At 53.8% G+C, this 13,339-nt stretch overlaps 1 protein-coding gene across 1 annotated transcript in view; it reads left to right on the top strand.

Annotated features, from left to right (window-relative positions):
• The window catches only part of LOC121468988 (uncharacterized), a 418,875-nt gene that overhangs the window by 260,782 nt on the left and 144,754 nt on the right, over nt 1-13,339 (top strand). The window contains exon 8 of the mRNA XM_072921310.1: nt 8,388-8,395. Within this exon, the coding sequence (XP_072777411.1) occupies nt 8,388-8,395 (8 nt within the window). The remainder of the gene's footprint in view (nt 1-8,387; nt 8,396-13,339) is intronic.

The following is a 13,339-nucleotide window of genomic DNA, read 5'->3' as shown; positions in this document are numbered from 1 at the left end:
GAAGTACACAGGTTGTCCTCAGGACAAGTGTTCTCCTGAGCTGGCAGATGGGGACAGGGAGCAGCACAGCCCCCTGTGATCCAGGAGGAAGCAGTTGGTGATGAGGTAAAGCACTCAGATTCTCACAGGTGTATGGGATGGAATCTAGCCTAGGGGGATGAGGGAGCTGATGGATGAGCTCCCCAAGCTGCTCTCCATCATTTACCATCAGTCCTGGCTCACCAGGGAGGTCCCAGAGCACTGGAGGTGCCAGTGTGAGCCCATCCCCAAGAAGGGCTGGAAGGAGGAGCTGGGGAGCTCCAGGCCTGTCAGACTGAGCACGGTGCCTGGCAAGGTTATGGAACAGATCACCTTGAGTGCCACCACAGGGCACCCACAGGATGGCCGAGGGATCCGAGCCAGCCAGCGTGGATTTCAGTACCTACACTGATTATCTGGATGCGGGGACTGAGTAATCAAATTTGCAGATGACACCAAACTGGGTGTGAGTATGGATCTGCTGGAGGGTAGGAGGGCTCTACATGGAGACCTGGACAGGCTGGATCCAACAAGGTGAGGTTTTACAAGACCAAGTGACACTGCACTGAACCAGGAGGTAAGTGTTACTCTCTGGGGCTTCGTGAACAACAAAGACCACTATGACATGAGGGCACCTTGTATAACCAAGAGGCCATTGTGACAATGCGAATACTTGTTGAATGAAGGAAGCAATTTTGGGAACGGAGTGCTCCTTTGGACCAAGAGGCCATTGTGACACCGTGGAACCAAGGAGACCATTGCTGCACTGTGACACCTCCTGGAACCAAAAATCCACTGTGACACTGCAAGGCCCTGGGGGACCAAGGATCCACTGTGACACTGCAGGGCCCAAGGATCCAAGGGATTTTGTGACACAAAGGGGTTCCATGGAACCAAAGGGACATTGTGACACTGGGAGGCCTCATGGAGTCATGGAGACCATTGGGACACTCTGGGGCCTCATGGAACCGTGGTGACACCAAACTGGCTGGGAATATTGATCTGCTGGAGGGCAGGAGGGCTCTGCACAGGGACTGGACAGGCTAGATCCAGGGCCCAAATCCACCAAGGTGAGGTTTAACAAGTCCTGCACTTTGGCCACAACAACCCCTGCAGTGCTACAGGCTGGGGACAGAGTGGCTGGACAGCAGCCAGGCAGAAAGGGACCTTCAGGGACTGATGGACAGCAGGCTGGACATGAGCCAGCAGTGTGCCCAGGTGGCCAAGTGTTGCCTTGTAAAAGACAACGGCGACCTGGTTCTGGGGGCAGCACGGTGGTCCGGCCTCTCCAGACCACTCGGGCTAATCGACAAAGACGCTGGCACCAATTTGGTGGACGATCGAAAAGCCTTTATTATCTCATCTCGTGGGTTTAAATAGTCTCGGGGGTCTTTGCTACGTCAGAGGGGGGTTGTGGGGTCTCAGGGGTTAGTCGGTAGTGGAAAACTACTGAGACAGGTGTGGTCACATGCTTCTGGGGTTAATAGATAAAGTGGGGCAGGGAGAAGGGGGGAAGGGTCTCTCTTTCCGTCACATCCCGTGATCTTCCGTTTGCCTGTCCCTACTACTACTACATCTCCCCTCCCCTTATCATATATAAAATGAGGTAGCCGTAGATATAGGCACTGGAGTGAGGTACAAACTTGTGACTTGTTAAGGAAAGGGTGGTTTGGTAAATCTGAGTAATTTTTTTAGGGCAGGTCCTGAAGGCTTTTGCGACTGACTGTGTTTGCAGTTTTTGGTTTACAGCATTTGTTGGTGGCCTATGAACAAAATGTTTGCCCTTTCTAGACGGGCCTGAACAAACGAGACTAGTTTGTTCAGCAGGCATGGTCCTATGGTAATAGCTAAAAGCAGTATTGCCAGTGGACCTACCAGGGCGGAAATTAAAGTGGTGAGCCAAGGTGATTGATTGAACCAGGATTCAAACCAGCTCTGCTGGGTCTCCCTGTCTCTCTTTCTCTGAGCCAGTCTGTCTTGGAGTTCTGCCATGGAGTCTTTAACGACTCCCGTATGATGTGCATAAAAGCAGCACTCCTCTTGCAGGGCTGCACACAGTCCTCTTTGCTGCATGAACAAGAGGTCCAGTCCTCGCCTATTTTGTAAAACTACTTCTGAAAGCGAAGAGACTGATTTCTCTAGATAGGAGATGGATTTCTCGATTCTCTGCAGGTCTTCGTCGATGGTCATTTGCAGCTGAGAGAGTCCGTGCTGCTGGGTTGCGATGGCTGAGACACCCGTGGCTGTGCCAGCTGCTCCCAGGCCAAGCAGCATTGCGATGGTTAATTTCTCTTTTGTGGAGTCTGTCAGGTTCCTCGAGAAGGTGGTATGTCTCTTCGTTTGAGTGATACAGGACCCTAGAACAGTCAGAACTTGGACACAGAAATCGATAGAGTTATTAAATTTGGCAAGGAACATATAAGGATTCACTCTGGATCTCTGGCAAACTTATATCTCAGATGTGGATGGGACTACTCACTTATTGGTTTTTCTGTTGGGCCTGACAACTTTAGTGCAGAAGTTGCCTTTCTGCTTCGCTAAGGTTGCGTTTCTAAAACATTTGCCCTGTCCTGTGATTTGACTCAGGGTGATTCCTCTGCGGGGAGTGTCCCATCTGCACTGGTGGGGGGCACTGGCTGTGGAGTAACTGAAGGGGGTGTCTAAAGCAATGCCTTCGTAGAAAGGGGGTTTAACATCATAGCAAAGCTAACAGGGGCTAGTCAGGTTCGATTTGGTTTCGCTTAGGGTTAGAAAGGTAGCTTCTAAACAGGTTGGCTATGTGGAACACAAAGGATGGGGTGTTTACTGTGGTGATCTCTTTGAACACCTTGTTACTTGAAAGATGTTGCATGACCCACTTAAATGGCTGATGAGGGTAGTGGCCTGGGTCGGCTTGTCCCCCTGGCCACAAGCCCTAATCGCAAAACTGCACATAGACACTGTGCATGTCTGGGTCTCACCGCCGTGGGATTCTTGGGTCTTGTCTGGCGGTTTGGTGGTCCGTCATCTCTCTCTGGAGCAGGGGTGTATGCATCACGGGGACGGTCCATGAGCGTGTCCTGCAAACTGAAACTCACAGCTTTTCATTAGTTTTGTTCTGAAGGTCAGGTTTATTGGCAGCGGTGGGTGTGTGGCAGTGGCCCTTTCCTCCTGCAGCTTCAGCAGGATCCCCTCGGGCGTGTTTGGGGTGGAGGTGCCGCGGCGGGCTTTGCATTGCCAGCATTGGGGCCACAGGGCCTGGGGCAAGATCGAGCAGTCTGCTCCTGTGTCTGCCCAAAGCTGAAGCCCTATTACGTGGGGGTCCTGACTGCCATAAAGGCGGCATGTCCCCCACACCCTCGGGGGCTCCTTCCCTATTTTAATGGCCAGGGTCACCCAGGGGTCCCGTTCTGGGGTGTCCCCTGCTGACCCTGTGGCACAGGTGCTGTCTGCAGTGGTAGTGGGTACGAAGGTACCGCGGGCTGTGTTTGGAAACTCTGCAATTGTGTCGCTGGCAGGGGTATGAAGTATGAGGGCTCCCTGCCCGGCTGGGGGTTGGCATAGATGGGCTGCCTCATATTTGCAGCGGGAGGAGGCCGTGTGCGGTCCGCACGCTCCCTCCCCTGTCCCGTTCTCCTGGGGCCGGGACCCGCATTCCTTGGTGAGACCCCCTTTTCTCCCGCAGCCCCAAAAGGATATTTTTCCCCAGCTGGAAAACTGGGTTGGTTCGTATTGTGACCACTTTTCGGTGCGGCTTAGAGCTTTACTTGGTTTTGTTTTGAATCGCGTTGGCTTTGTTTTCTCCGTCTTGGAGTTCCGGCCGGCCCCCGCCGGCTCCTCTGAGCCGGCGGAGCTGCTGCCGGGCTCCGAGTCGGAAGTCGAATGCCGGCGCACTTCCGGGGCTTGGTGCCTTTTTGTCCGGCTCCGAGCTCGCTCCTCCCCGCGGGGGTGGCGCCGCTCCCGCCCCCCCGGCTTGCCCTGCCTCCTGCAGGGGGTGGTTTCTCCCTTATATGGTAGCTGCGCCCGGCGCGGCTGACGATTGGCTCCGCGCTCCCTGCCACTCTCCGCCTCTTTCTCCAGCGCATGCGCATTCCTGAAATCGTGCACTTCCCGGCTTTTCATGCCGAGACCGGCCGTGCCCCGCCCGCCTCCGTGGCGCCCAGCACCATTTTCAAAGGGGTAACTTGGCCGCGCGGCTAGGACTTTCTCTTGAGCCGCGGCTTCCGCGACTCTGGCTTCTCCTGCCAGCTCCTGCCAGAAGCACTCTGCGCGCTGCTGCGCCTCCGACATCAGGTCGCGGACCGGCGGCGGGACGGACGGGGAAGCTGCGGTTTCTCGGGGGGTTTCCGCGGCGGGGGTTTTTCGGGGGGGCTTCCGCGGCAGGGATTGGGCTCTGATCTGAGGGGGGGGGGTGACGCGCCGGGCCTCCCCGGGTCTCCGTTCCCGGGCGGATCGTCCTCAGGGACGGTCTGCGCTTCCGCCCCCACCCCGAGCCCGGGTCTAACTAATAAACACATACGCGCCGCACTCCGCGTCTCCTGCTCTTCTATTGCTCTGCGCAGGGCTTTCTCTACTTTGCCCCATGCCTTAGGGCTTTTGCCACTGCCTGAGGATTTCGTGTCCCCGGCCAGCGTGGCTGTGCATTTTTCCCATATTCCCGGATGCATGGCATCCACTGGGCTTTCACTTGCCCCAAGCTCAAGCAGCCTTGCTATGGCAAGATAAAAGTCTTTGAGCTTAAATTCGATACTCCACTGCTTATAATTCACACTTACGACCCTGGCGATGCTGTCCATGACGCTCGCGGGTCCTGGGATGTCTCCCTGCGCCAAGATACGGTCTGACCGCTCCGGCCGCTGCCCTTGTCCAGGTGTATCCCGTCACCCGAGCGAATCTTCCCGGGTTTCGGCACCAGATATGTTGCCTTTATAAAAGACAACGGCGACCCGGTTCCAAGGAGCAGCACAGCGGCCCGGCCTGTCCGGACCACTTGGGCTAACGACAAAACACGCTGGCACCAATTTGGTGGACGGTCAAAAGCCTTTATTATCTTATCTCATGGGTTTAAATAGTCTTGGGGGTCTTTGCTACGTCGGGGGGGGTTGGTAGGGTCTCTAGGGTTAGTCAGGAGTGGAAAACTACTGGGTTAGGTGTGGTCACATGCTTTGGGGTTAATAGATAACGTGAAGCAGGGAGAAGGGGGAAGGGTCTCTCTTTCCGTCACATCCCTTGATCTTCCATTCGCCTGTCCCTACTACTACAACTGCTGAGTTCCCGCTCCCTTTTCCTTGTCCTTGCAGCAGGATGAGCTCTGTGAATCCCCTTGAGCCTCCCCACTCTTCCCAGCCCACGCACCCACCTCAGTTAGGCTGAAGCTGCAGCTTCTCTGTCCCCTCTGGCACACCAGTGCAGTCCCCTGTGCGGGGAGCCCCAGCCCCAGAGCACAGCACTCAGCAGTGCAGTCGGGGCTGGAGCAGCTGCCCTGCAGCCCTGGCTTGGCTCTTTGTGGCAGGGAATGCTCCCTGTGTGCAGCTGTCCCTGCAGGATGGCCCCAGGGCAGAGCCCAGCCGGGCTCCCCCTGCAGCCCCTGAAGCTTGGGGCAGACAGTGGTCCCAGAGCTGAGGTTCACGGGGAGCACCCGGGGCTGTGCCTCGCACTCTGTTGCCGTGTCACAGTCTCGTGTGCAGGGGCAGCTCCAGGGCCTTCTTCCTCTTCCTCCACCCAGGCCAGCTTGGGCACTCTTGGGGCTCTCTGCTCCATGTCAGTGACTGGATTTGTGGCTACTTGCAGGAGAGATGCCTCAGAAAACTCCGAGTCAGCAAGTCCTGCTTTCGTGCCTGGAAGGCACCTTCAAGAGAGAAGCCTCAGGAAGGCTCAGGACAGCAAGTCCTGCGCTCTGGTCTCGAGGGCTCCTGCCACAAGGACAGGAGACTCCTGTCAAGGATGGTGCTCTGGCCTCGAGGGCACCGGCAGCAGGGATGGGAGATGCCTCCGGGGCACCAAGTCCCACACTCTGCCCTCGAGGGCACCTGCAGAAGAGAAGCCTCGGGAAGGCCACAGGTCAGCAAGTCCTGTGGTCTGGCTTCGAGGTCAGCTGCAGGAATAACACCTCGGAAAAGCTCCGGGTCAGACACGAATGAGCACTGTGCAGGGGCTCCTCACAGCACTGCTCCTCACAGCACTGTCCAGTCCTGTCCTTGTCGCGTGCACCGAGCACTGTGGTGTGCTCTTGTCACCACCAGCTCCTGTGTCACCATGTGTCACAAAGGGCCCTTGGACACTCGGCTGCGTTCCATGCTGCAGCGTGTCACAAAGGGCCCTTGGATACCCTGTCCCGTTCCATTCCACGGTGACCATGCTGCACCATGTCACAAAGGGCCCTTGCACGCACTGCCACCTGCCCTGGGGCCACCCCCAGCCCCCCAAAGTGGCCCAGGTTGGAAGGAATGCCTTGTCCCAAGTGTCTGAGAGAGCCCAACAGGATCTTTAGGAACGGCTCAGACCATCAGCAAACGCTGCCCTGCTCTGCGGGCTCAGAGCAGCAGGAGCCCCCAGGGCTGCCGACGCAGCCGCGGCGGGAAGGGAACGGGACCTTCCATGGAAGCTGCCACGGCCTCCTCGGGACACGTCCCAGCCCATTGCCATCCTAAACCCGCGGGTGTGGCACACACAAGGAACTGTGGGCCAGGGCAGGAATGCTGCTCTGAGCCTGGGGCCCGGGGAGCGCTGACACCAGCAGGTGAGGCACAGTCCCTGCCCAAGCAGAGCTGCCACCCCCGAGCCCCGGCAGGGCTGGTGCCCGTCTCCTGCCCCAGAGACCTGTGCCCCTGGGGGCTTCTGTGCCAGAGGGAGCCAAACCCACCTGCACTGGGGGCTGTGCTCCTGCCTGCAGGGGCTGTTGGCAGGAGCACCTGGAGCAACTGCTGGCAACACTTGGTCTCTGTCAGAAGCTCTTACCGCATGCTGAAATTATTTTCTCGTTGAAGTTATTGCTTTCAGCACAAAAACACCTTAGCAGCAAAGGAACAGAAGAATCTGGCAAGTAAGAATCCTCAGTTCAGGAAAGCTTTACTCCCGTTGCACAACTCAAGTAGTTCCAAAATGGTGCAAACTTCCCAAATTAATTGGGATGGCCTGAGGAGATGAAGATTTGGAATTTTGCTTCCCATCTCGAAGCAGCAACTCATTTGCCTTAACCTCATCCGCTGAGGGTCACTTTACACAACATAACACTACACAAAAAAAGGGCAAATCCAAGGGCCATTCTTTGGTTTGCAAATGGTTTTCTATGAAGGGATGATAATGTCCTAATTCTCTTAAGGAATAAAAGCTCTGAGTAGAAGGAAAAGTGGCTAATTCTTCCCCTGGTAGAGATATCTAACTGGCCAGTAAAGTACAGCTCTTCCCCCTTGTTCCCTGCAGGAGAATCAGGACCATGAAGAGGAAAAGTCACAGATATTGACAGATATACTGAGCTGAGCCCTCTGTAACCAAAGCTGTGCCAAATCACAGATGCTGCCTTCAAACTGACTCAAATTCCAGCCTAGACCTCTCATCTTCCAGACATCTCCTTCTCCAACACCCCACCAACACTAAGACCCCTAAACTCCCACACAGAAGCCCTCAACAGCCCCCCAGAACCCCCAACTGTCCCCATCCCTCTGCAGAGCTTTCCCACCCTCCAGCAGATGCCCTGGTTCCCTGCACGTGCCGTGTGATGGCACTCAGGAGGATCTGCCCCAAGGCCTTCCCCTGGAGCAAGCTCAGGCTGCCAGGCCTATGGATCCTGGATCACCCTTCCCTCTGAGCCTTCCTGTGCACGGCTGTTCCATTGGCACATCTGTGCTCAGCTGGGACTACTCTGCTCACCCAGGGCTGCTGGTAAAGGATGGAGAGCAGCCTGGCAAGCTCTTTCTCCAGCTCCCTCTGTGCTCTTGGGGAAGGTAGAACCTTCCACAGGAAAGCAACTGGTGCCACAAGGAGTGGGTGGCATCAGGCAGCTCTGGGGAAGCCCCTCAGGAATGCTGTATTGTAACGACGTATATTTGTATTCCACGGACAGATTCAAGCGAGATCTCTTTGGTTGCTCTTGGGGGATCAGGTTTATTCAGGATGCATTGTGGCCCTGCCTCGAGCTGCCAGACACAGCACGTGGCTGGGCCTCGGGTGATGGGGGAGGGGAGAGACAGAGAGGGGAGCAGGGACTCCCGGAGGACTCTCCAGGAGGAGAAGGGAAGATCCAAGAGAAGCGTCCAGCCCCCCGGAGAGCCTTTATCAAAGGGGGCTCCAGGGTGGGCTGGAGCAGGACCTGGGCCAATGGGGTCACAGACACCTGATGGTTCAGGGGAGGGTTACAGATGTGGGGTGAACCATACATTCTGGGGGGTGAGGTGGAAGAGTCCATTTGGCTTTTGGACCCCGCTGTAGGTGAGGGTAATTGTCCAGCCAGTAGGGGGCGTTATATTCGTCCTGGCTGTACCATTGTGGTTCTTAATCATATTTATCTACCCTTCCCAACACTGTATCATGAGGGAACACTGTTGGCCTTGACCTGTTGGCACCTGCAAAAGCTTCAAATCAGCTGTCTCAGCTTCCAGGGCCTCTCTTGGCCAGCATCCTGACGTGGATGCAGGACGGCTGCCAGGCCCTGCTGGGACCCAGCGGGACAGGAGCCGCTGTCTCGTGTCCACGCAGCACCCGTGACACAGCCAGGGCCATCCCAAGAGCAGACAGACGCTCACGGGCCAGCAGAGAGGAGCAAGGAGCCCTGGGCTCCTCTCAGGGTATCTCAGTTGGGCTCGCTCCACAACACGCCCCCATTTGAAGGCCTGCTGATGCCCAGCTGCCAGAAATGCCTCCCTTGTGCTCTCCAAGATGCACAGGGAGAGCCAGTGAGCAGGACATTCGGGAGGCAAACCTTCCAAGCCTTTGCTGAGGCCAGGCACACACCAAGATCAGCCAAGACTCTCCACCACACTGCCTGGCCCACCCAGCCCAGCTCTGTGCTGGCTCTGGGCCACAGCAGCTCCCAGCAAGCAGGAGGCAAATGCATCTTGCCAAGAGCTGAAACACAGCAGACAGGGAAGATGTGAAACGTGAGTGTGTAAAGGCCTTTTAATTCACAGCTCCCACAGAGAGCTCTGGGGCTCACAGATGGACAGAGATGGTTCTCTCACCCCTCTGTCCAAAGGGGGGGTAACACACGCTGCTGCAGGTGCTTGGGTTGGTCTCTGCAGGTCCAGGTGGATGCCAAACCTGCTCTTCACAGCCTTCTCCCTTCCCCTGTCCCTCTGCCAAGTGCAGCGGGCCTCAAGGACTGAAAGGAGCAGAGAGTGCCAAAGGGGGACACTTGCACCTGCCTCACTGGGAGCTCCCTGGGAAGCACTTTCCTTGAGAAGCAAGCCCCTGTCCTCCAAAGGCATTTCCCCAAATGTGCGGCTTTTCTGCTCAACACCAACACACCCTTAGGAAACGCTGGCAAGGCTGAAGGACTTCATGTCCTTTCAGGACAGGCACTCCAGCTCTAGCTCCTATTCCCCCAAGTGCCTTTCCAGGTGGAGGCTCAGACGTGCAGCCCCAGGCCCTCTACAAACACCAGCTGCTCACTGCCTCTTCACCTGCCTCAACTCCTGCCTGCGCCCACGGCACCAAGACCAGGCTGTTCCCAGCCAGAGCCCAGAGCCCTGCTCCCGCAGGACGCTCTTGCCAGCACCTTCCAGGCCTCTCTGCTGTGCACACAGCGCTTTTCATGCCCGCTCCCAACAGGCTCTGGAAGGCAGAGCACAGCCTGGCTGCCTCTGCCGCCAGCACAGCCCAAACACAGGCGGAGGAAGAAGCAGCAGGGGCTGTTTTGTGGCCATGCCCAAGAGAGACTGGAAGGGTGCCCTCCCTCTGCTCTCACTTGCTTGGCTTTCTGACTGGCTCTGAGCCTGGGGCTGCCATTCCTCACTTGTGGGCACCAGAACCACAACATCGGAGCCTGACCCGCCAATACTTTGCCACTTTGCAAACACCACCCAGGCAAAGCTCACTGAGAAACCACCAGTGCTAGTGAAAGACCCAGAAACACATCAAATTTCTGGGCCTTTCCAGCTGATTACTTGGGGTAGAGGGTATGTGTGTGTTCTACTATCATCTGGTCCAAGATGGTACCCAGGAAAAACATAAAACCATACCTAGGCACTGCAAACACGACTCCCACAAACAGTGACAAGAACTCCTCTGAGTTGAACACAAGACCTCCTGAAAATCAAACAAGTTTTGCCTGAATATTCCCTATTAAAAGCCCCATCCTTGTCCAAAGATGAAAATTGTCTCTGTTGGTGCTGTCCTCACTGCTGCCTGGATGCTCCTCACCGTACCGTGTGCCTTCGGCTGGATTAGCCCACAGCCTGCCACAGTGTTTGGGTAACCCTAGCAAAAACATTAAACCAGCACAGAGCGAAATCACCAAGAGCTGAACTCACAGAGCTGAAATCACTCCAGAGGTGCTCGCTAAGTTGCCTGTGGCTGGGAGCTGAGCCGAGGGACCCAGACAGGCTGAGCCTGACAGCGCAGCGCTATCCGGACACCCACGGCAGCAGCTGCCCAGGGGTCAGATGGACCCCTGGGATCCCAGGCAGCATTAACCAGGAGTGACTGGGATCATAGAGGAACCATAAAGGAAGGTACTGCAATAATACTGGGACTATCTGGGAGTGACTGGAATCATACTGGGAGTGACTGGAATCATACTGGGTGACTTGGAGTGACTGGGACCTTACTGGGGGCAAATGGTTCCATAATGAGAGTGACTGGGTTCATACTGGGATCATACTGGGAAGGACTGGAACCGTACTGGGAGTGCCTGGAACTATTATAGGGGTGAATGGGAACACCTGGGAACATGCTGGGATCATACTGGGATCACACTGGGATCAAATACGGACAAGGATCAAACATGGACTGGGATCCTATGGACTGGGATCAAATTGGGACTGAGATCATATGGACTTGGATCAACTGGAGACCTGGATCAACTACGGACTGTGTTCAAATAGAGACTGGGATCAGATGTGGATTGGGATCCTATGGACTGGGATCAAATATAGACTGGGATAAAATTGGGACTGGGATCAGATATGGATTGGGATCCTATGGACTGGGATCATATGTGTTGGGGAAGATCAAATAGGAAAGCCTTATAAATATGACTGCCTGGCAAAAGGTTTAGAAAATACAGAGACTGAGATGGTAACAAGTTGTGACATACCAAACCGTAGTTACTGCACAAGTAGAACACAATCGTACAGCCAGGATGAAGACAATCCCCCCTTCTGGTTGAACAATGCCCTTACCTACAGGTAGGTCCAAGGGTCAAATGGACTATTGGATCTCACCCCAATGTATGGTTCATCCCACACCTGTAACCCTCCCCTGAAGCATCAGGAGTCTGTGACCCCATTGGCCCGAGTCTTGTTCCAGCCCACCTTGAAGCCCCTGACAAGGAGTCCCTGAGGAGCCAGACGCTCTCTTGGAACTTCCCTTCTCTTGGAACTGCCCCTCTCCTGGAACATCCTCTTGGGATCCTCTCTTATCTCCCTCTACCCCTTGCCTCTCCCTTCCCCCACGCCCTCGGGCCTGTCACGGGTCAGGTCTGGTGACTCCAAGCAGGGCCTTTCACCCTCTCTAATAAACCAGATATTCTAAGGGCAGCCTCCAGAGATCTCTCGTCTCCATCCACCCAAAGCGTCCTGGAGTCCAGCGTCCTCGTGATATGGACTGGGATCAACAAGGGACTGGGATCAAATATAGTCTGGGATAAAATAGGGACTGGGATCAAATATGGACTGGGATCAAATATGGACTGGGCTAAAATAGGGACTGGGATTATATGGAATTGAGATCCTATGGAACAGCATAAACTTTCTGACATGACACATATAATATTCATTGTAACACTTGCGAAAAGCCAATTGTAAGTATGTATTTGTCACAATCCCTCCTTTTATTCTTTATAAATCATTTGGCTTGAGCAATATTTCTTATCCTCTTGCATTCTTTGGACTCTGTTGGTAATCAAATAAAACATGGGATTAAACAAAGAAGAAATATCAAAACACTTGTAACACATAAAAGGAAGAATCCTAATTTCTTCCACCATTCCATTCTCAATACATTACCCCACCTGTTAGTTTTTAACATTATTTACCCTTTGGGTTTTTTTGGACTGATACCAGGGTCATAATTTTTTTCTGATATCCTGTGTTTTTTCCAGGATGACGCCCTCATTGCCTTCTCTTTTCAACAATCTGTACACCCCCTTCTTTAGCCAATAAATAGCGTAAAGCCAACCTATTTTAATACACTGCAGTTATAGTTTGGCTTTGCTGACTCAGTATTAATTCCAGTGCCTGAGCAGCTTTGTTTGTTATCTCCTCTATAACTGCTTGGAGTCCTATAATGCCATGCAGTATATAATTTGGGGTTAATACAGAGCTAGGTTGCTGTGCTGGTTTCACCTTTTTGTTTACTAATTGCCTTTTTACCGAATCTTGGACTATATCTCTAAGATCAAATGTAAAACAAATCCATCTCTCTCCTTTTGGACATTCCATGCCCCAAGTATTACTACTTTTTCCTAAGTTCCTTGTAATCCAATATTTTTCCTATTTTGCCTGCAGGTACTCAGTTTGGGTGGGTCTGTGGCTGTTGACATGGGTGTGTGTAACAAAAAGGAACTTTGGTTCCTTTCCGTGTAATACTTTCTGTAGCATTTGGGACACGATCTTGCTGGTATCTCAGAAGGGAAAAGACAACAAATGAGAGACAGAAACAGGAATGACAGAGGTCTGGCATGGCTTATACCCCCACCTCCCCTGCCTATGGGGTTGCTTCCCACAGCAGGTACATGTGATCTTCTCGGTGGTGAGTACAGTGCTCAGTCCAGGCTTGCCCTCTGTTTCCCTTGTCACTCCTTTTTACTCATTTTTTTAGGCAAGTCCTTTTCGACACTCCTTAACTGTGGCTTCCCATCGTTCCTCAGGTATCTCTCAGTCAACAGGCACTAATAACTCCCATCCACAAAACAAAGTTATTACTTCAGTTTTTGAGTTCTTTCTGTATAGGGGATTGATTCAGTACTCAATACTTCTTGCAACGAGAACACAGATTTTGTGAACTACAATGCCAATTATTGTCATAATTTAAACATTCATTTATAGCCCAGCTGGCATGTCCAATATGAGGATGAATCAAATAAAATATACAGTATAGTACTGCTGGCAATTTCCCTTCTTCCCTGTACAAGGCACAGGCTGAGGCCAGGCTATAAGAACTCTTTGACTGAAACACTCCCGATCCT

The sequence above is a fragment of the Taeniopygia guttata genome, chromosome 36 (genome assembly GCF_048771995.1).
Source record: "Taeniopygia guttata chromosome 36, bTaeGut7.mat, whole genome shotgun sequence".
Taxonomy (NCBI): domain Eukaryota; kingdom Metazoa; phylum Chordata; class Aves; order Passeriformes; family Estrildidae; genus Taeniopygia; species Taeniopygia guttata.
This window is presented reverse-complemented; position numbering and strand designations above follow the sequence as displayed.